A 21010-nucleotide genomic window follows, 5' to 3' on the forward strand; every position below is an offset into this window, starting at 1 on the left:
GGGTTACGGGGATAGGGCCTGGGTGGTATTGTGGTCAGTACAAACTCGATGGGCCGAATGGCCTTCTTCTGTACTGCAGGGATTCTATGATTACGTAGGAACATTTCCTCATCTCCAATGGTTTCAGCCCCACCACTGGGCCAATACCTGAGTCGTGGCTGCTCCAAGGATGGGAAGTGTAGTTGCTTCTGTCAGAATGAGATCATGCAGCCATGCCTGAGCCCTGCAATTTTGGTGCTCCTGCCTCTGCTTATACACTACCTTCTTCTGCAAGGGACAGGGAAGTGCATCAGTGAGAGTCGTGTGACTTGTTTAGATGGTACTGCTGTCATTGTTGAATTGTCAGCATGTGTGCAAGTTGTGAGTTGTGGGTGTGTGGCTTCAACAGTGCTGTGTGAGGGTGAGATAAGGTTATGAAAGTGAGGTATGAGCGGTGGTGCAGCAAGAGTTTTAGCGATGGATTGAGCAGTGGGTGAGGTTCGTGGTTCATTTGGTAGAATACGGCTTTTACTGACCTTGACCACCGGTGAGAGGTCATTGAACTTTTTCCTGCACTGCATTCAGTTCTCAAGGCCGCTCTGTTGGTATGGACTATGATTGCTATCTGGTCCCACTGCTTTTGCAATGTCTGTCTGGAAATGCTCCTCATCCCCATTGTGGGCGGCACGGTGGCAAAGTGGTTAGCACTGCTGCCTCACAGCCAGGGACCCGGGTTCGATTCCCGGCTTGGGTCACTGTCTGTGTGAAGTTTGCACATTCGCCCTGTGTCTGTGTAGGTTTCCTCTGGTTTCCTCCCAAAGTCCAAAGATGTGTGGGTTAGGTTGATTGGCCATGCTAAATTTCCCCTTAGTGTCAGGGCGATTAGCACGGTAAATATGTGGGGTGACGGGGATAGGGTGGAGTTGTTGTCAGTGCAGACTCGATGGGCCGAATGGCCTCCTTCCGTACTGTAGGGATTCTATGATTCCCTAAGGATAAGGGACCTCTCTCCTCCTGTCCACCTCCTGCAACAAGGCCTTCAATGCTGCATCAGAGAATCTTGGAGCAGGCTCTCTGCCAAGTATCGTCATATTTTTACTTTTTGCTGTTCGGATTCTCTGCCCCAGCCACTTCCAGCACTACTACAGCCAGAACATACAACCCTTTTAAAAGGGGCAGGCTGACTTTAAGTGGTGCTAGCCTCACACAAACCTGGGCCCCCTGCTGTGGTGCACAGCCAGTCAGCAACATGTTTAGCGTTGGGCTCTACACTATTATCATTTAAAGTAGCAGATGGTACAAAAATTGGATGGTACATATATCTGAAGGAGCGTCAAAGATTAGTCACACATCACAATCCCTGTGCTCATTTTCTGGCCTCATTGGAATTTCCCCTCTATATGTTAATGTACCTTCAGACAAGAAAAAGACCAAAAGGCATATAAATACATTTCTTCATAACTTTAAGGGAAATGTCCTTGATATATAAAAGATAACTGAGCTGATTTTCCTGATCGTTGCACAGAGGGTTTGATTTGATTTATTATTGTAACATGTATCGGGACACAGTGAAAAGTATTGTTTCTTACGTGCTATACAGACAAAACCTACCATACATAAGGGAGAAGGAAAGAAGGGTGTGGCAGTATATAGTATATAGGATGGAAGTAAAGCTATATGTTTTTGTGCAATACAGGCCATTCAAGGTCACAAACGGGAAGATAAGCACATATAGGAGGATGTTCCACATATCCTATACAGACAGAAAGATGAATGAGGAATTACTGGAAATGCTCATTAGAGTAGATGAAAGACAGAGACAATACTGAAAAGAATATTGACAGACAATGTCGGAGAGAGAAGCAGGAGAGAAAATGGATGATGGATAGAATGGGCTGGATGCAGTTGACCTCTGTGTGATGTGTAAGGGCAGCACAGGGAGGTCAGAGGTGGAGGTCCATGACAGTCAACCTTCTGTGAAGAAGATGACACCAACAAACAAAATCAGGAAGTAGGAGGCATATTGTTGGCCTTCGCTCTCATTTTTCAATTTACAGAAAGCTCAGAGATACAAGGTACTGTGGACAGAGCCAGTCTGAAGATGGGAGGTCGGAATTTTAAATTGTGTCTCCCACATGACACCACCCTCCTCTGCCCACACCTTTCCTCCATATGACGCTTAGCATGGTGGGGGGGGGGGGGGGGGGGGGGGGGGTGACATGCCGAGGCCCTGCCCCTTGAGTGATGGCGCGAAACACACCCCTTGATTTTTCTTTGGCAGTCATAAGATCTGCAGAGAAAACCAACCAGTTTCTCTGGAGAGAAACACACTGGTTTTAACGCCGTAAACAACACTCTGCCATTTTTTGGGAAAACTCATTCCATTGTGTATTTTATGGCAGAATAAAATTAGTGTATATTAGTCGAGGTAAAAGCATTTGGCTCACCACATTTAGACATAATCTAATATATAAATGATGTAAAATTGCACTGTGCAATATGAGAATACAAATGCATTATTGCACAGCGCTCAATTCCCCTGCTATTTTAACAAGATATTGGCTGGAATTTTACCATCTAGCCTGCCACGGGAATCGAAGCAGGCAAGGGGCAGACCATGGGAAGGTCCGTTGACCTCGGGCGGGATCTTGCGGTTTCAGGACAGGCGAGATCATAAAATCCTGCCCATTAAGTCAATACAAATAAACAGGTTCACAACACCTTTGTTAATAAAGGATTTTCATACAAATACACAAAGGTGTTTGTATACAAATATCCATAACACAATATCACCACAAAACATTCCTAAACTCACTTCCCTAAGTTGCCCAATCCTGAGGTGACGTTTATGGATGCCTTTATAAATGCTGGTCACATTTAGACTGCTACATGTACAGTGTGTGATGCATCTGACAGATTTAAGTTATGTTGCCAACTGTGCCAAAAACACAATTTAGCAACAAAGGAGCTGTGTATGTGCCGAGTTCCACTCCCCAGCTGACTAATTTTCAATGTTAAAATAGTATGATCAACAGCAAGCATTTTTTGTATTTAAAGGATTTCATACCAATTTTTTAAAAAAATGTTCTAACTGAATCTGCACATTTTTAACAAAACATGACTTTATAAAAGACTGGAATGAAATCACACATGCTGCAAAGCCAGGCAATGTGACATCATGTGTCACACCAATGTGACACATGATGTGTCATCATGGTCGCTTGGTCTTGGGAGCCGGATTGCCTCACTTCTCCCTGGTTATATCATAATTCTTCTTTTAAATTCATTTGTGGGACATGGGCATCGCTGGCTGGCCAGCATTTATTGCACATCCCTAGTTGCCCGTGGGCAGTTGAGAATCAACCACATTGCTGTGACTCTGGTGTCACATGTTGGCCAGACCAGGTAAGGACAGCAGATTTCCTTCCTTAAAGGACATGACTGAACCAGATGAGTTTTTCCAACAATCAACAATGGTTTCATGGTCATCAGTAGGTTCTTAATTCCAGATATTTTTTTATTGAATTCAAATTCCACTATCTGCCGTGGCGGGATTCAAACCCAGGTTCCAGGACATTAGCTGAGTTTCTGGATTAATAGTCCAGCGATAATCCCACTAGGCCATCGCCTCCCCAAATTCTTGCAATATTATGTGGCCAAGACTACTTTCTAATGACCCCATAACATATAAAACTATTCTGCTGAATATTTGTTAGCTAAATTGTACTCACCTGCTTTTCAACGTATTTATAACCTTTTCCTTTGAACTGGTTTGGCTTCTTACTCAACAGCTCAGCTATTCCTTATTGTTCTTTCAATGTACTTAATGTACCATATTCATTTAATAGATTCAGCGAGCAAACAAGATTTATTAAAAATGCATTTAAACATGCAACACTTTATTAGAAAGATGCAGTCGGGCGAATTTGATAGAAGAATAATGCATGAATATTGACTGCAGTAGAGGTCAAAGGGCGAGAGTTGTTTAAATGTGTGCATTATAAACCAGACAGCAGAGGGTGAGGGCACTATTGCACACACGAGGTCTCTTCTATGGAACGAAGGCCAGCAATATTTTATCAGCTATAGCCTGAAGATTGCCGGTTTATTGCATCTTGGACTGAGCCATTTTTAGTAATAAAAATGTATTCACTTGTTGTCAGTGGATTATTCTCGATACTTTGGACAGTAAATAACAAGAATTAGAAACAAATTTCACTAATGACCAATCTTCAGTCATGTTTTAGGCTTTGACTCAGGGATAACATATTTACTGATTCACATTTCATCTGAAAAATCTATTTCACAATTTAATGCAAGAAAAGAATTTTTCTTTCCAATTAAAATAAATTGGTTGCACCATTATTTATGGGCAGGTGTTTAGTGTTAGGTTTGCACCTCATGATCAAAGTAGTTAGAATTAAAATTCTCCTAATAAGCATATGTAAGCACATTATTCAGAAAGAAAATAGATTTTCCTTTTAAGATCATGCCAACAAAGTAGCTACTCAGGAAAAAAAAACACACTGCTAATTGCAATGTTGAATGTTTGCATCTAAGAATCATCCAAATATGACATTTGTTCGAGCTCCATCTCATTAATCTAAAACACAGTTTAAATGCTTTGTTTGCAAATTATAATTATTTTGATTACACCAGTTACTGATAGTAATGCTTATTTGCAATGCATCCTTTTGAATTTGTTTAATTACATCTTGAAACATGGCGGAGAAGATTAATTAACCCACCTGGCTTCCTGGCATGCAGTCCTGGCTTGGATCTGTCATACTCATATACATGTTTTCACCATCAAACTGTGAATAGAATAATAAATATTCAGAATGCATCTAAACTTAAAGTCTAGCAATAAAACATATAAGAACCAAATATAGATCTTGTCGAAAAGGGTTGTTTCTGGTTTCATATTGCTCTTCTTTGATGTGCTTGTTCCCATCCTTATTGACCCTGGATGTCAGTGATTTGAGGTAATTAGTGCAATCGTAATTACATCAGGCAGGCAAGAAATGAATGGTTTCCTTTCATCTGCAATCTGTTATGAAACAAAATGGCTCATTCTCTGCAGCATGCACACACATATTGCTATTAGTCTTAATGAATTGCTAAATGAATCGCACTGTTTCTGGCAGGATAGAAGAATGATGAAGTGTACCTAGAGTGCTCTCTGATTCGCTCCAGATCTCAGAGTTACAATTTGGCTGGAGAAAATGTGTGCATGTTAAAACAAGAAATGGTCTAATATTTCAAAGCGAGCTTCGTGGGCTTCAGATGCAATACTCCAAAGTCCTGATGCAAAGGTTGAGCCAGTAAATATGGTTTTGGAATCAAATAGTTACATGATTGTTACATGGAGTGCAAGTTCTTTTTCATGTTGAATGAGCCAGTTTCTATGCAAAGTACTGTGCGTGAACTTACTCTTTATATTCATTGATTGATGAAACACAGATGATGCTTGTTAAATTCTAGTTAGCTGGGTATGTTAATAATGATCATGGATTCTCTTCCATTATATTTTAAACTGATGGCATGATTATTGATTTACCTATGTAGCTATCTATTTTAATGAAGATTAATTGATTCGGTTTCTTTGCATAGTTAAGATTTGTACTTATTCCAGTTGAATTGGTAAGCAATGGCATTCTTTATTCCTGAAACAGACGCTTCAAAAATTCCTTAAATAAAACCGAAACCTTCACAGGCTTCGGTTCAACACAATGTTGAGCTTCCTCAGATTGTTGATTGGTGTGCATTCTGCTTTTTCTCAGGGTAACCATTATAAAATAATGCGCAACTGTTACCAAGTGTAAAAATATAGAACAATGGGGTGGTATGGTGGCACAGTGATTAGCACTGCTGCCTCGCAGCACCAGGGACTCGGGTTCAATTCCAGCCTCGGGTCACTGACTGTGTGGAGTTTGCACTTTCTCCCCGTGGGTTTCCTCCGGGTGCTCCGGTTTCTTCCCACAGTCCAAAGATGTGCGAGTTAGGTTGACTGGCCATGCTAAGTTGATCCTAATGTCAGGGGATTAGTAGGGTAAATGAGGGTTACGGGAATAGGGCCTCGGTGGGATTGTGGTCGGTATAGACTCAATGGGCCAAATAGCTTCCTTCTGCACTGTAGAGATTCTATGAATTCTAAATTAAAATTCAAGAATAAGTACATGAAAAAACATTTATCTTTAGGACGTCTTTACTCTTTATCTAAAGACTCTGACAGCTAAAGGGATTCAATATTATCCAAAGAAACCGTTTAAATGTTCCTTTGGTATATAATCCATGGGAACCATAAGATGTACACAATCAATAATCAGTCAAAAGTAAACATTACCACTGAATTCCCTTTAATCCAGCTAAAACCAATGCACAGAATCATTGTTAAAACCACGGGTCTAACGCAGTTGTGGCTTTACATTGCAAAGATAAAATGATCACTGAGCAACAACCTAAGACCTTCTACATGTCAACAATGTAAGTAGCGCACAGCATTGCTGACAATTCCCTTTATCAGGGTGGCTAAGTTTTTATTTATTTAACCATTAAAAGCACTTTTGTGTTTACAACAACAAAGCCCCACCAAGTGGGGCAAAGCATACAGGTGCAGCAGAGGCCAGAATCCTCTGGAGTTGCATGGCTCGCTGCCGCTGCCAGCGAGAATGGAGAATTTGATGCTCAGCCAAATCTCTGTTCATTGCAACGGGACTGGAGAATCCCAGCTGCAGGCACGGTTAGAGAATTCCGGTTGGTATGTTGGATTTGAGTACAGGAGCAGGGATATCTTGCTGCAATTATACAGGGCCTTGGTGAGACCACACCTGGAATATTGTGTAGTTTTGGTCTCCCTACCTGAGGAAGGATGTTCTTGCTATAGCTGCAGTGCGGAGAAGGTTAACCAGACTGATTCCTGGGATGACGGGACTGACGTATCAGGGGAGATTGATAAGGGAGATTGAGTCAGTTAGGATTATATCCACTGGAGTTTAGAAGAATGAGAGGGAATCTCATAGAAACCTATAAAATTCTAACAGGACTATACAGGGTAGATGCAAGAAGGATGTTTCCGTGGCTGACAGTGTCCAGAACCAGGGGTCACATTCTAAGGATACGAGGTAAACAATTTAAGACTGAGATGAGGAGAAATACCTTCACCCAGAGGGTGGCAAACTGGTGGAATTTGTTACCACAGAAAGAAGTTGGGGCCAAGATATAGCTCTTGGGGGGAAGGGTACCAAAGGATATGGGGGAGAAAGCAGGAACAGCTTACTGAGTTGGATAATCAGCATTATCATAATGAATAGTACAGCAGGGTTGAAGAGCCGAATGCATACTCCACCCCCTGTTTTCTATATTTCTATGTTTCTAAGTTCTTGGCCTCTGAAAAAGCTTCCAATTATATGCTTGTTTTAAGAGCCGGGGTCCCACTGATTTTTCAACATTATTTTGTTTTGGCAGCAAGCTAATCCCTTTATTCCATACAGCAGTCTGCTGTGCCAGCTGTATTTGGGCTACCACAGCAAACCAAAGAGTGGATACTCGATGGCATGTCTGCCTGCCGGCTCCTGGGAGGGTCTCTCATTCAAAAGTAATCAGTGCCTGATCAAAGGACCTGGCATTGCCACCCCCATCCTTGCAGTTGACCCACCTCCCTACACCCCCCCAGAACCCCCACCTAGTGACTGCCTTCACCTGTACCTGGGTCCCTCCTTGACCTGAGGCTTCAGGTGGGTGCAGTACCAGCTGAGGTTTCCTTGGTAACACTGCTGAGTATACGAGAACTGCCGGCCTCTGATTGGCTAGCAGCTCCTAGTGGCTGGGATTTAAGTCCCAAGGCTCCTTGTCCTGTCCAGTGCCTCAGCGACATAAGTTGCGGTCGGCCTTCCCTAACAGAGACGATGTGGGGGTCTCCTCCAGACTCTCAGGCAGTGCTTTCCCGATCCATATATAACCCATCAAGAAGTCTAAAGGGCCAAAGATGTGAGTTGAATCAATAAAGCCTTGCAGATCAGAAGATATTATCAGTTTCTCCAAGCCAGCAATTGTTTTTCTTATTTCCAGAAGTCAGGGTGGGGGAAGAGCACTTATTTGGTAAATAGCAGGCATCTCACTCCTTCAGCAGTAACCATTTCCTGCACCCACACACTCGCCCACCTCCCACAGCATCAAGTTCCTAAGTCTAGGCTGAAAGCCTGCTGGAATCCATCGAAAGTAGTTCAAGTAGCCTGATGTAGGAAAACTCACCAGGGTCAGCGCTAAGGTTAGTCAGGTAGCCAGAAGTCCAGCTTTGTCACAGTTCGGCTGGGTTGTATGTTCAAAAATTAAAAAATTATTGATATCCGGGCTTTAAGATCATTAGAAATGAATTCATTGAAATGTTTTCGAGAAATCCGACTGATTTCATCAGTTGGTTTACTGCAGATCACAATGCTGAATATTAAAAGGGTCTCTAAAACCTTTTCAATGCATCTCCTTTATCTATGAAAGTGAGACTGCACTGTACCCACATGGTATATCTAGAGCAATGAACATGTGCAGAATTAGTGAAAATTAATGATCGTAACATATTAAACTAAAACCAGCAACAACTTAATTTTTATGCCAAAATAGCATCTTAAAGCTCTATTGGGTTTAGATTTATTATGATATTTATGCTGTAGAGTGACCTAAACTGAATTATCCAGTACTACATCTGCAATTTCAGATACTGCTTTCACCAATTGATGCATTCAACATGGAAGAAAACAACTTGTGACTATCAAAAGAGAAACCCACAAAAATAATTCAGAACAGTCAAAATTAGCAATGCACTTTTCCATTTCCTGAGATGCTCCAGCAGAGGTTGGAGTTGCATTGCTATTAGCAAAGTGCTAAAAGCTCAAAAATTAATATGTATAAACAAGTAATTAAAAGGAGTGGCAATTAAATATGTCCAGTAATAAAAATTAAGTCGTCTAGTTGAAGAAAATATCTGTCACAATTGGTTGCCTCTTCTCTTTGACCTATTTGTACCTGGCTATATCACACATGAAAGAGGTGAGGCAACCAAATGAGGCAGATCTCTTCTCCACTGCATGAATTTATCACTACTATTGGATACATTTGTAGTACACTTCAGCACCATTCTTTTTAATTACTTACCTCTTTCTAAACTTCAATCTGAATTCTGAATAGCAACTTGCTGATGACACTCTACTGGAGTGTTTCAACAAATCTATAGAATAAAATTCAAGCATATGAGATTGAACACTGTGGACAGTAAAACTATATGGAGCTGGGAGAAACATTGGGTGGGATTCTCTGGCCGTGCGTGTCCCAAGACCAGAAATTCCCACCCAAGCTCAATGGACCTTTGAATGGTCCGTCGAATTTACTGTCTAGCCTACTACGATTCCCGCGGCAGGAGAGGGAAGAGCATTTCAGCCAATGTTTGATGAACAGGGCTTCAAATATAAAATACCATTTTCAATTTGCTAGCTTGGTTCTAGTTTATCTCCCCCAATTCATTAATATACGGGTCAATAATATGACCCTAGAGACAATTAACAATGCACTTAGAAAAATCATGTGATCAAAGTCAACAGACACGATCTTCCAGCTCTTCATGTCTTCTGGTCCTGGCAATGGTGCACCCCTGCCATGTACTTCCCGCGGTGTGGGGTAGGACCAATGGGAAATCCCATTGACCGTGGTGGGATCAGAAGATCCCGCTCCAGCCGCAAGTGGGGAGCTGTTGTAAACCCCGCTGGAGTGAAACATTCCTGGTGGAGGTGAGGGGCGGGGGTGGTGCTGAGACGCTAGCGGGCCCGGAGACGTCCGTCTTGGGCCCGCTAATTAAATGCAAAACTTCAGTTGAATAATTCATTTCGTTCCGTGCCGATTTCTGGTGCGGAGATGACGGCGCTGGAAATTCAGCAGCTGGAGATGCACGGAGGCCGTGGCGCCCAGCGGGAAGCCTGCTAAACGGCCTCCGCTTGAGTCTCCCATCCGGCTGCGCTACTAACGCAGTGCAAATGGCTGGGAGAATCGCCCCCCTGGAGCCTAGGCACTGTACAGAAACCTCATCAATGGTATTGAGGCATAGTCCCCATAATACGATTCCGAGGATAGAACTGCACTCAATATAAAATGCATGCTGCATGGAAGGTCTGTTCCTTTCAGTTGTGTCATTTAGCAACTCAAATTGTCTGCATTATACTGGTTATGATGAACGGAAGAAGCTGGCCCCTTCCAGACAGCTTCTTAAAGTTGAATTACTTCTCTATTTGTGCTTATTTGTACAGGCAAAGATGGTAATTTACTGATTTGAATGAATTAATGTGTCTCCATGGGCGTCCCTCTGTATTTGTTGGTTTTGGAGGATTAGATGGCACATACCAAACAGCTGTATTTCAACTTTAAACACTCCATTAGAACACATCCTTGAGCTGCCACATATGCACACAACGCTAGGCTCTCCTATCTGAACCTGTTGAGCAACGTCTAAGATTTTTGACGGAGCACATAAAAGAACTGTGCACATGCCTGCACCCAGGCTTACGAACCACTTCCAGGACAGGGACAGCTCTGTCATTGGCTTTGAAAGTTACAGTTGCATTGAATTTTTGTGCAGCAGTTCCTATCAAGCGACCACAGGAAACCTCTAGTACATTTCACAACCTTCAGTCCAAATTTGCATTATGCAGGTCAAAGACACTTTAGTTGCCAGGACCAGTAATTTAATTCATTCTCTTTTGGATAACAGCCAGCAATTGGAAAGAGGCCACTTCTAACATATGGCAGGATTCCACAGGGTTTACTGATAGCACCATTGGCCAGACATGCCCCCACCCCCCAAGATAACTCAATTTATAAACTGAACAGTCTACACTTGTCCAGCTGATGTGCAACCATAGGAACCACTTATATACTACTGCTGTTACCCTGGCAGATCCCAAGATTCTTTCAGTTTATGGTAGTCAATGGTGCCAGAATTATTTAAAGGACCCAGAAGGATATAAAGATAACTATTGAGGAACTATGGGCATTCGCTGCAGCTGTAGATCATGACACACTATGCCATCCCAAGGAGTAGACCTGAGGAAACATACAATGTGATACACATTTCTGTCACAGTCACAGTGAAGCCTACTTCCTGTAGCTTCAAGCAGCTATTCTAAAGCTTGGACAGAATCCATGAGTGCTCCAGTCTATCCCTGCAAAAGTCTCCTAAATTATGGTATTCAGCATAGCCTGGGTGTTAGCCTTGGGTCAATCGTAGGAACAAAGCCCATAAGTCGGAAGGTTAAGTTCAAACCCTACTCTAAAGGCTTGGTACTCTGGAGTAGTGAGGTAGTGAAGGTGCTGCATTTCAGTTAAGAGTTGACCCATAATGGCTAAAGAAGTTGCTGAGGAAGTGAACAACAGGTGGCTGATCGCTCAAATCTCCAGACAGTACCTTGAGGTAGAAGGATCTCAACAGGGCAGGGAAGTTGAGTGGCACACACATTCAGGTACCAAACCCCACATTCCAAGCTTCCAGCATTTTCTTCAGCCCAATACTCATTACTCTCTATCCAGACACCTCCTCACAGCCCCAGCTGAGCAGGCAACAGTGACACTCACCCTCATCTCTCATACCAGCCCTCATAGTCACCCCCCACAAATGTTGCCATTCTCTCCTCTCCACACAATCCATTTCTCACACATGCAACTCTCTGTTTTCTCTACTTGTGGAGAGAGAGATGGTATTCCAGGGAGAGGCAGAGAACTTGGGGCTTCTAAACAAGGGCCCTCAGATTCCTTTAAGATTTCCCCATCTATAATCATTCAAGAAATATTCTGCATTTTTATTTTTCTCGCCAAAGTGGATGACTTCACATTTTTTCACACCATATTTCATCTGCCATGTCCTTGCCCACTGTCCAAATCCATTTGAAACCTCTTTGCATCTTCACAACTCATATTCTCTCCTGGGCCTGGCCAAACTCGCCATCAACAGGTCCAGACAGTGGGCAACCGAGGGCCTCATCTGGCCTGACTGTCTGCCCTGACTCTACTGCGGCTACAATCACGGCAGGGTGTCTCTAGAGAGGGAGCATGCGGTGGCCACGGGCACCTTTGAGGCCTTTTGTGCACATTGGACACCGCAGGGTCTGAAGTGCGCCACCGAATCTTTTAATCACGTTTTGGTTTAGTGCTTTAAGTTTCATTTGTGATTTGTTTTTCTTTCAGGTGGTCCCCTTTAAGAGGCTACCCTTCTTGCTTTGTCCCTCAGTTTATTTACTTTAGTTTACTTGGTTCAACCCAAAAGAGGGCAGTGGCCTGCCCAGCTGGAACTCATTACCTGAACCTTTTATAAGGCAGGCCTAGGACTGGGCCTGCTGAACTTCAGTTCTAGGCAGGAATAGTGTGTGTACACCATGGCAGTGGTTTCACTTTGCATTCTGCAATAAACTATGTTCCTTTCCAGTCGGGCTTCCTGAGTCATTACATTTACCACTATTTTCTACGTGTCCCATTTATCACATCCGTTATAATAGGTTCAACATTTTCCAACAACAACAGAACAACAAGTTCTGTAGTTCTCTGTTTTCTCTCCCTCCTTTCTTAAATAGTGGGGTTATATTTACTACTGTCTACAGAAACTGTTCCACAATCTATAGAATTTTTCAAGATGACCACCAATGCATTCACTCTCTTTACAGCCACCTCATTAAACGGATTTATCCACTTTTGGTCCTATTCAGTACTACTTTTGTTAATAATACTGTTTTTCAACTGCTCATTCCTGCTAGTCCCTTGATTCTCATGTAATCCTGGGAGTATCCTTTTGTATTTTCCTCTGTGAAGACAGGCACAAAGGGTGGGATTTTCCCATGTCACCAGCTACCACCCCCTCCCCCGCGATGGGTTTAATGACAGGCGGGTGGGATAATGCGGCAGAAGCTCTAAGAAGTAGTTTCACACCGCTTTAAAATGATGGCAGCATTTTCCATTTCGTCCCACCATGGTATGTCGCAATTCCCACCAGAGGCCAATGCGAAACTGATTTGCATTCCACCAATCAGATACAAACAAAGGCCTGATCCGAAGCACTCCTCCCACCGCACCCAATCGTCTGCACTTCCAATGAGAATCACACTGGTCCAGTGTCAATGGACTCTGGTACACACAGCAGTGGGTGGGGGAAGCATCTATCAGGTGGATCTTCCATCTCTGTGTCTTCGAGGAGGTCCATCCTCCAGCTTCAGCGTATTCCTGCAGGTCCATCATCTTTCTTCAATGGTGGGTTAGTTACATCCACACACCTTTTAAAAATGACACCCAAGATATGATGGCAGGGTGTGAGGCGTCCAGCCTGTCCCACTGCTAAATTACACACTACATATTTAAAGAGGCTGTGTTCGCCTGATGTGGCATGGATTTCCAGCAGCCTCCATGGAGGGAAACATTGCCACTCCCTGCCCCCACCACAGGACTTTTGCCCAGGAGGGAAAATTCCACCCAAAGTATTTGTTTAGTCTCTCTGTCATCTTCTTATTCAGTAAGAAGTTTAACAACACCAGGTTAAAGTCCAACAGGTTTATTTGGTAGCAAAAGCCACATGTGTGGGTTTTGCTACCAAATAAACCTGTTGAGTGTGGCTTTTGCTACCAAATAAACCTGTTGGACTTTAACCTGGTGTTGTTAAACTTGTGTGGCTTTTGCTATCAAATAAACCTGTTGGACTTTAACCTGGTGTTGTTAAACTTCTGTGTTTACCCCAGTCCAACGCCGGCATCTCCACATCACATCTTCTTATTCCCCATTATAAATGATCTTGTCTCTGTCTGTTATGGGCCCACATTTGTCTTTGCTAACCGTTTCCTTTTTACGCACCTATAGAAGTTTTTATAGTTTGTTTTTTGCAAGTTTACTTTCCTATTTTCATTTCTTGGTCCTCCTTTGCTGAATTCTAAAAAGCTTCTGATCCTCATAATGCCTTTTTGAGAATTGTTTAGGCCCCTTCCTTTGATCTAACACAATCTTCACTGTCTCTTGTTAGTCATGAGTGGATCACCTTTCCTGCTGGCTTTTTGTGTCTCAAAGGAATGTAAATTTGTTGTAAACCATGTATTAATTCTTTAAATGCTCACCATTGCTTGTCTACCATCATAACTTTGTAATGTTGCTTCCCAATCCACAGCCCCCACTTTCTCCCACACAAGCTGCAAGAACCTCAAATCTGTTGGACAATCGCAAGGGCTGAGGCTCCTCCACTTCTATCTTCTCGATCGCCAGACCTGCCTCACTTGCAGTCACATCCTTGTGTCTCAGACCACGGACCAAATCAGATGAGCCTATCCTGAGGGGTGTGACCTCCTCCTGGAACAAAATGTCCAGGAAACCTTTCCCCTCCTGGATCTGTCACAGTGTCTTCAGTTTGGCCTTCAGCTCAATGACTGAGCCAAAGTTCCTCCAGCTGTTGACACTTCCTGCAGATGTGTTTGCCTTGGATCACACAGGCTTCCATGAGCTCTCATACACTGCAGCTGCCACATGTCCCCTGGCATGCTATCTTTATAGCATTTAATTAACTAATTAAATTTTCATTAACGTCTCTAATCCTGCCTGTGTTTACATTCTTATTATTTCAATAAATGTTCTCCTTAACCCGACTGATATTCCCTAGTTAAGTTAGAAACATTCAACAGCCAATTTAATAAACTGTATTGCTATTAGTAAACCTTGCTACCAATAAAACCTTACAATTACTAAATTTACCCCAAAAAAATACTCACCAACTCACCTGTGATATCACACTTTGACTTTTCACTCTGGAGCCATGGATTGCTCAGTTCTTTTAGACGCTGCTGTCTGTCTCTGTGTTCTCCTCTCTCCTCTTCTTTTAGACGCTGCTGTCTGTCTCTGTGTTCTCCTCTATCCTCTTCTTTTAGACGCTGCTGTCTGTCTCTGTGTTATCTTCTCTCCTGTTCTTTTAGACGCTGCTGTCTGTCTCTGTGTTCTCTTCTCTCCTGTTCTTTTAGACGCTACTGTCTGTCTCTGCGATCTCGTCTCTCCTGCTCTGATGCTGCTGTCTGTGTTCTCCTCTCTTCCGCTCTTTTAGATGCTGCTGTCTGTCTCTGCGTTCTCCTCTCTCCCACTCTTTTAGACGCTGCTGTCTGTCTCTGCGATCTCCTCTCGCCTGCTCTGGATTCTGCTGTCTGTGTTCTCCTCTCTCCCGCTCTTTGAGCTGCTGCTGTCTCTGGGTCCTTCGCTGTCTCACTCTATTAGGTGCTGTCTATTCCGGGTACTCCTCTCTCCTGCTCTAGATGCTGCTGTCTGTTCCATGTTCTCCTCTCTCCCACTATTTTAGGTGCTGCTGTCTGTCTCTGGGTCCTCCTCTCATTCTTTTAAGTGTTGCTGTCTGTCTCTGGGTCCTTCTCTCTCCCACACTTTTAGGTGCTGCTGTCAGCCTCTCGTCCTGTTCCATTGCCCTCAGCCTATGACCCTTGGTCCTTTCACCTGAACCAGAAATTGTCTTCCCTTGCAGTTGAAATTCTGCCCTCTATCTCTGTGCCCTATTACACTTATCCATGTAGGTCTGATGAAACATCTCACTGCAGGTCTTCTAGTTCAAATTGTTAAACCTTCTGCAACAAGACACAAACAGCTGACCACTATGGGCCTTTTCTGCCTCTGTCCATTTGAGAATTACAAAGCGTGTCGGGCATCGGAAATCCTACTATCTATCTCTAAGAGTATCATCTGTTAAATGCTGGGAGCATTGAAATATCATTTAAACAGTCGAAGCATTCTCAACACACTAAGGATTTGAACGTCCCTTCTGCTTTTTCCATTGATCCATGATTGACTTATTCTGGCATGGATTTGCAAACAGCTCCAATGCTCAGTAACAGCAGTGTGTACTATCTACAAGATGCACTGCAGCAATTCACCAAAGATCCTTAGACAGCACCTTCCAAACCCATGACCACTTCCATATAGAAGGACAAGGGCAGCAGATACATGGGAACACCACCACCTGCAAGTTCCCCTCCAAGCCACTCACAGTCCTGACTTGGAAATATATCGTCGTTCCTTCGCAGTCGCTGGGTCAGAATCCTAGAATTCCCTCTCTAAAAGCATTGTGGGTCAACCCACTGCACATAGACAGTAGCGATTCAAGAAGGTGGCTCACCACCACCTTCTCAAGGGCAACTAGGGAATAATCAATAAATGCTGGCCAGCCAGCGACGCCCATGTCCCATGAATGAATAAAAAAAAGCTGCCATTAAACAACATTCTGTGATCAGTCAACAGGTTGATGCTCAGTTTGCACTTCTGTAGAGCATTCTATTTTCACTTCAATGATCTATTCAATGGAGAGAATATTTCAGGTCATTTTCAACTTCGATCCTGGTGCACGTTGGTGATAGCAGATTGGCCACCCACTATAAAACTATAATCAGCTCTGACAAAGAGTCATCCAGACTTGAAACGCTGGCTCTATTCTCTCTCCACAGACGCTGTCAGACCTGCTGAGTTTCCCCACATTTTCTGTTTTTGTTGCATGATACAACAAACCTCGTTTTCCTTTTCAATGACGTCAATGCAAAATAAAATTGTACGAGGTGCATGAGGGGCAATTGTGATCTTTCCAAAGTTGAAAAAAGCTCCTCTACACTCCTTCTGAATCAATACCAGAACTTCCCATTCAGATAATTTGCTCACAAATTTGACAGATTAGTCATTCACCTCCCTTCACGTTAAGCACATGCTGAAAGCTGGGAAACATATATGAGGGAGGCGCAATATTCATGTGAATGTATAGAAGCATTCCGTTTTAAGAACAGAAAGAAGGATGGAACAAGTAAAAGTCATTCAGCTCATCAAATTCCTCTTCTTCTACAATAGAAAAAGACACTTTCACAAAAATAGTGCCATTGATGATGTTATGTTCCAAAATGCTTTATAATCAATTGTGCATATTTGAAGTATAGTCACTTGTGAGGAAACACAGCCAAATTGCACATAACAAGTCCTCTATGCATACTTGGCTGTGATTCCAGAGCAATAAGAGTGTTAGCTCAGCAGGGAGTTCTATTATAATAACTGAATTGAAGTGTTGACTTTGCTTGATTGATGTCTTTGAATGGTTATAATAAGTTGTTCTCTTTGTGATCACTTTTGCCAATGCCTCAATTTTTATTTGGACAAGATCAAGAGGTGTAAAGTATTCAAAGTCTCTATTATTAATACTTTAAGGGTCCATTTTTTTGGCACTTATATAGGGTTCTGGGAACAGCAGGTTTTTTTCTAAAGAAGACTTGTGAATGGGTGTTCCTCTCTCAGCAGTTCTACCCTTGCCATCGTTATAATCTGGCTCATTAGTTATGTACATTATGCATACGAAGTGAATGGGCATGGAAGTAGCATAAGCTGGCACTGAGTTGCATTGACAGTATACGGGGCCATGGAGAGGGGCTGGGGCTAATGAGTTGGTGTGAAGAGTATAATGGGTTATTGGGAGTGGATGAGGAGTATGATTGGCATTGACTTGGCACGAGGGCATGGGTAAGATATTTTGAACTTATCTTTCAAAAGGTTCCCAAATGCCGATTATGATCGACTCCATACAGGATGCTAGCAGAAAAATGTCTACCCCAAAATGAAGCTAGCAAGATTGGGAATGCACGGTGTGGGCTCATAAGTCCCACTCTTACCCTCGCCAGTGCAAATTTGAGACAACAGAAATCTTGGAATCCGGTCCTGGCCGCCATTTTTAAATGGTTCTGAAGTAATTCCAGAGTATTGGTACTATTCATCAGTACTTATCCTTATAACACTCAGACCTGTTCATAAGCAGATACTCACTCTGCTTTTTGAAAAATAATGTTAATTTGCAAAGGATTAATTTTTAGCTGCGACTCTATTCTATAGTCACTTTGCTCTGAGACAGGCTAACAATCCTTCTCATTTCCAGCTTGGCTTGAGGTTTGTTAGTTTTGAATTCATATCTCTGATTTCTGTACTCAAAGACCAATTTAAATGACCTGCTCTCAGCTAAATTATCTATTCCTCTAAGCGTGTTTAAAATATGCTCCATGTCACCTTATCTTTTCCAATGAAAATAAGTTACTTTGTGAAAAAATCTCTGGGTATGTATGGGAGAGGACTTAAAGCATTAAGAACAAAAAGCTAACTATAAATCATCAATTTCACTCCAAAATTAAGTTTTTGTTGTGTATGTATATCTCCCTCGCTGTATGAAATTTTACTGTGTCAGAACATCTTTATATCCTCTAAAGGTTTTGTGAGGGTTAAGCAGATTGCAGTCAATTTGTCCTTATGTATGTTTAATATTTATAAAGATAGAAGATCACTTATAATGATTAACTGAACAGTGCCAAGTAACATAATTGAAATCAATGTTAACTATTTATATAAAATATAAATTTTATATAAATTATATCAGAGTGCCAACTAGTTTGAACAAATTTAGCAAATGGATTTTGAAATGGGTGCAGGGCTCTCATCTTAATGTTGAACTGAGACCTGTGCTCATTTCAGGCAGACAGAGAACCACCTAAAACAATGCCATGATTAACTTAGCAGCAGTTAACACAGAATGTTCCTACACATCAAGCATGAGCCGTCAATGTGCTAAATCTATAATTGTTGTGCTTGTATTATGCTTATAAAACGGGTCCAACAACATTGAGTTTATAGCCCGTTGGAGTTTGAAGTGTTGATGTTGTTGTGCTTGATGTGAATATTCTTCAAGCAAGGTGGCCTACAGATCTGAAACCACACCCTCCAAGAAAAATGCCCCATTATCATGATCGATGTTAAAATTGGTCATATTGTAGATCAGGATACAAGCTTGCTGATTTAGTTGCCTTGTCAAAAGTGTGAACAACGAAAGATACAACATTCTTCATGCTGTTTCTGTTTAATACAACATTGGCTTGGTTCAACATTTTCTTCATAATTAAACTCTTGTTAAAACAGCAAATTTACTCCCATTGTTGTGCATCATGAAATTTCTTCAGTACAACTATGGTGCCTGGATTTGTTTGAACTGTATTTTCCACCATAGAGCAGAATTTCTGGTAAAAAGAATTTTGTTTACAGTTTTAACAACTTATAGCTAATTCTACTAACACACACATTTCAAAAGACCAGTTCCCTCAGGGTTCAATTAAAGGTAAACCCAATTTAAATTCAAATGTCAACACTAGCAATGGGAAGAGAGCGTTTGCAATAGTATATGTTTCTTTACACTTGATTTAGGTTTCCTGATTACTATCTGTATTTTGCTTGCTTACATTGTGATTTTATTAAATATGATGATGATTACACAAGGGCTATTGTTAATCATAGAATGTACCTACTTCTCAGTGCAACCATGCTGGACAGGATGCCAAACTGAATTACAGAGATTTTTTTTGAACATATAGCTGAATAATAAGCAGCTGAAAGTAGGTCAGGATTGTAAATGATGGACTAGATCCCCTCCCCCAAACATAGAGTAGGAATATGTCTGCAGCCTCAGAATGGAATTCATCTTTTTGTTATACTCCTTATATGGACTCTTTCTATTCTTCCAACTGTTTCTGGAAAAAAAAAGATACACAATTTGGCAAACTGCTATTCCTTCAAGTAAGGAAAATTATACTGCAATTTTTAATCCACAGAAGATACCAGACGCAGTATAATTTCTTTGTTTATGTGCTCAGGAGATCTATTGTTTTATATGGTGTTAGAGCTGAACAGTCATTGCCATTTTAACTGCATTTTGAAACTGCAGTTGTACTGATAATATGATAACACAGGAAGGGAAGCTTGTTGTATTACTGTAAAGAAGATAAAGATCAGTATCTAGGTGAATGGAAAAATATTTGGTTTCCTTCTGTCATAACTCTCCAATGTTATGTTTTGTAGTTATTAAAAGAAAAGTAGCTTAAGCTTCAATTATTATAGATCATGTCGCAACTAATATACTGCTGCAGTAAGAAATTAAATAGAATGCGAGTTAATCAATAAACAATTTTGGGAGCATCAACTTTACAGTAGAACATTGGCACAAAAACTACAATTTAATTCAGCTTTGTTGCAAATTTAAGTTTCTATCTGGTGGCCTAAAATATTTCTATGGCAATTTAACACAAGCATAAAGGCAGCATAGATTGTTGCAACGGGGACATTTACACCTTGTTCTTAAATTTGAAAATTTCAATAATTAGAAAATATTAACTTGATGAAGCAGAGGAAACTACAAATATAATTGACGTGAAAATACATTGCAGCAGAAACTGATTTGATTGAAATCAACTATTGTAAACCTTTGACATGTCAAACTCTAACCACAAAATTAAAATAACTCATCATTCCTGAAATAATTCATACAGCTTAAGGGCATACATAGTTCAGATTTGACAGTTCCCTGAATAATACTTACGACTGGTTGTTTGTGTGTGATTGCTTTATTTTTTTCATGACTTTAAAAACATTGTCAATTTTATGATATACTTCTTTTGCAATTGCTTACTGATATCAGCCATCATTTGCTTGGAATCCATGGGAAATGTAGAAAATCCTGCAGGCAGTAATTGACAGATTTAACTCTTTTGCTCTTGCCTTCTGAAATCAGCAAGCTAATTTTTCCTATTGCTTATACACATCCTGTTTAATGACAATTAGGGTACATAGTGCCTTTCACAACCTTAGGGAGTCTGAAATCACTTTGCAACCAATGAAGTATTTCTTTATGTGTACGGTGCAGCAGCCAATTTTCACACAGGGAGCTCATACAAACAGCAATGTGACAATCACCAGATAATCTGTTTTTACTGATGGCGACTGGGGAATAAATATTGGCTCGGACAGAGGGATAGTGTCGTGGGATCTTTTACATTCATCTCAGATTGTAGTTGTCTAAACTCTTGTCTGAAAGATGGTACTCACGATAGTGAAGCACTCTCTCAGTGCTGCCCCTGGACACTGAAAAAAAGGGCCCAGTGGACGTATATTAATTTCCAGGGTGAGTACCGTGCAG

The 21010-nt window shown here is 41.6% G+C and overlaps 1 protein-coding gene across 4 annotated transcripts in view; it reads right to left on the reverse strand.

The window, feature by feature from the left end:
* Positions 1 to 21010, reverse strand: part of tox (thymocyte selection-associated high mobility group box) — a 255159-nt gene that overhangs the window by 133632 nt on the left and 100517 nt on the right. For all 4 annotated transcript variants that reach the window (XM_078217082.1, XM_078217081.1, XM_078217079.1 and 1 more), the window contains exon 2: positions 4728 to 4793. In XM_078217082.1, the coding sequence (XP_078073208.1) occupies positions 4728 to 4793 (66 nt within the window). The remainder of the gene's footprint in view (positions 1 to 4727; positions 4794 to 21010) is intronic.

The sequence above is a fragment of the Mustelus asterias genome, chromosome 7 (assembly GCF_964213995.1).
Source record: "Mustelus asterias chromosome 7, sMusAst1.hap1.1, whole genome shotgun sequence".
NCBI lineage: Eukaryota > Metazoa > Chordata > Chondrichthyes > Carcharhiniformes > Triakidae > Mustelus > Mustelus asterias.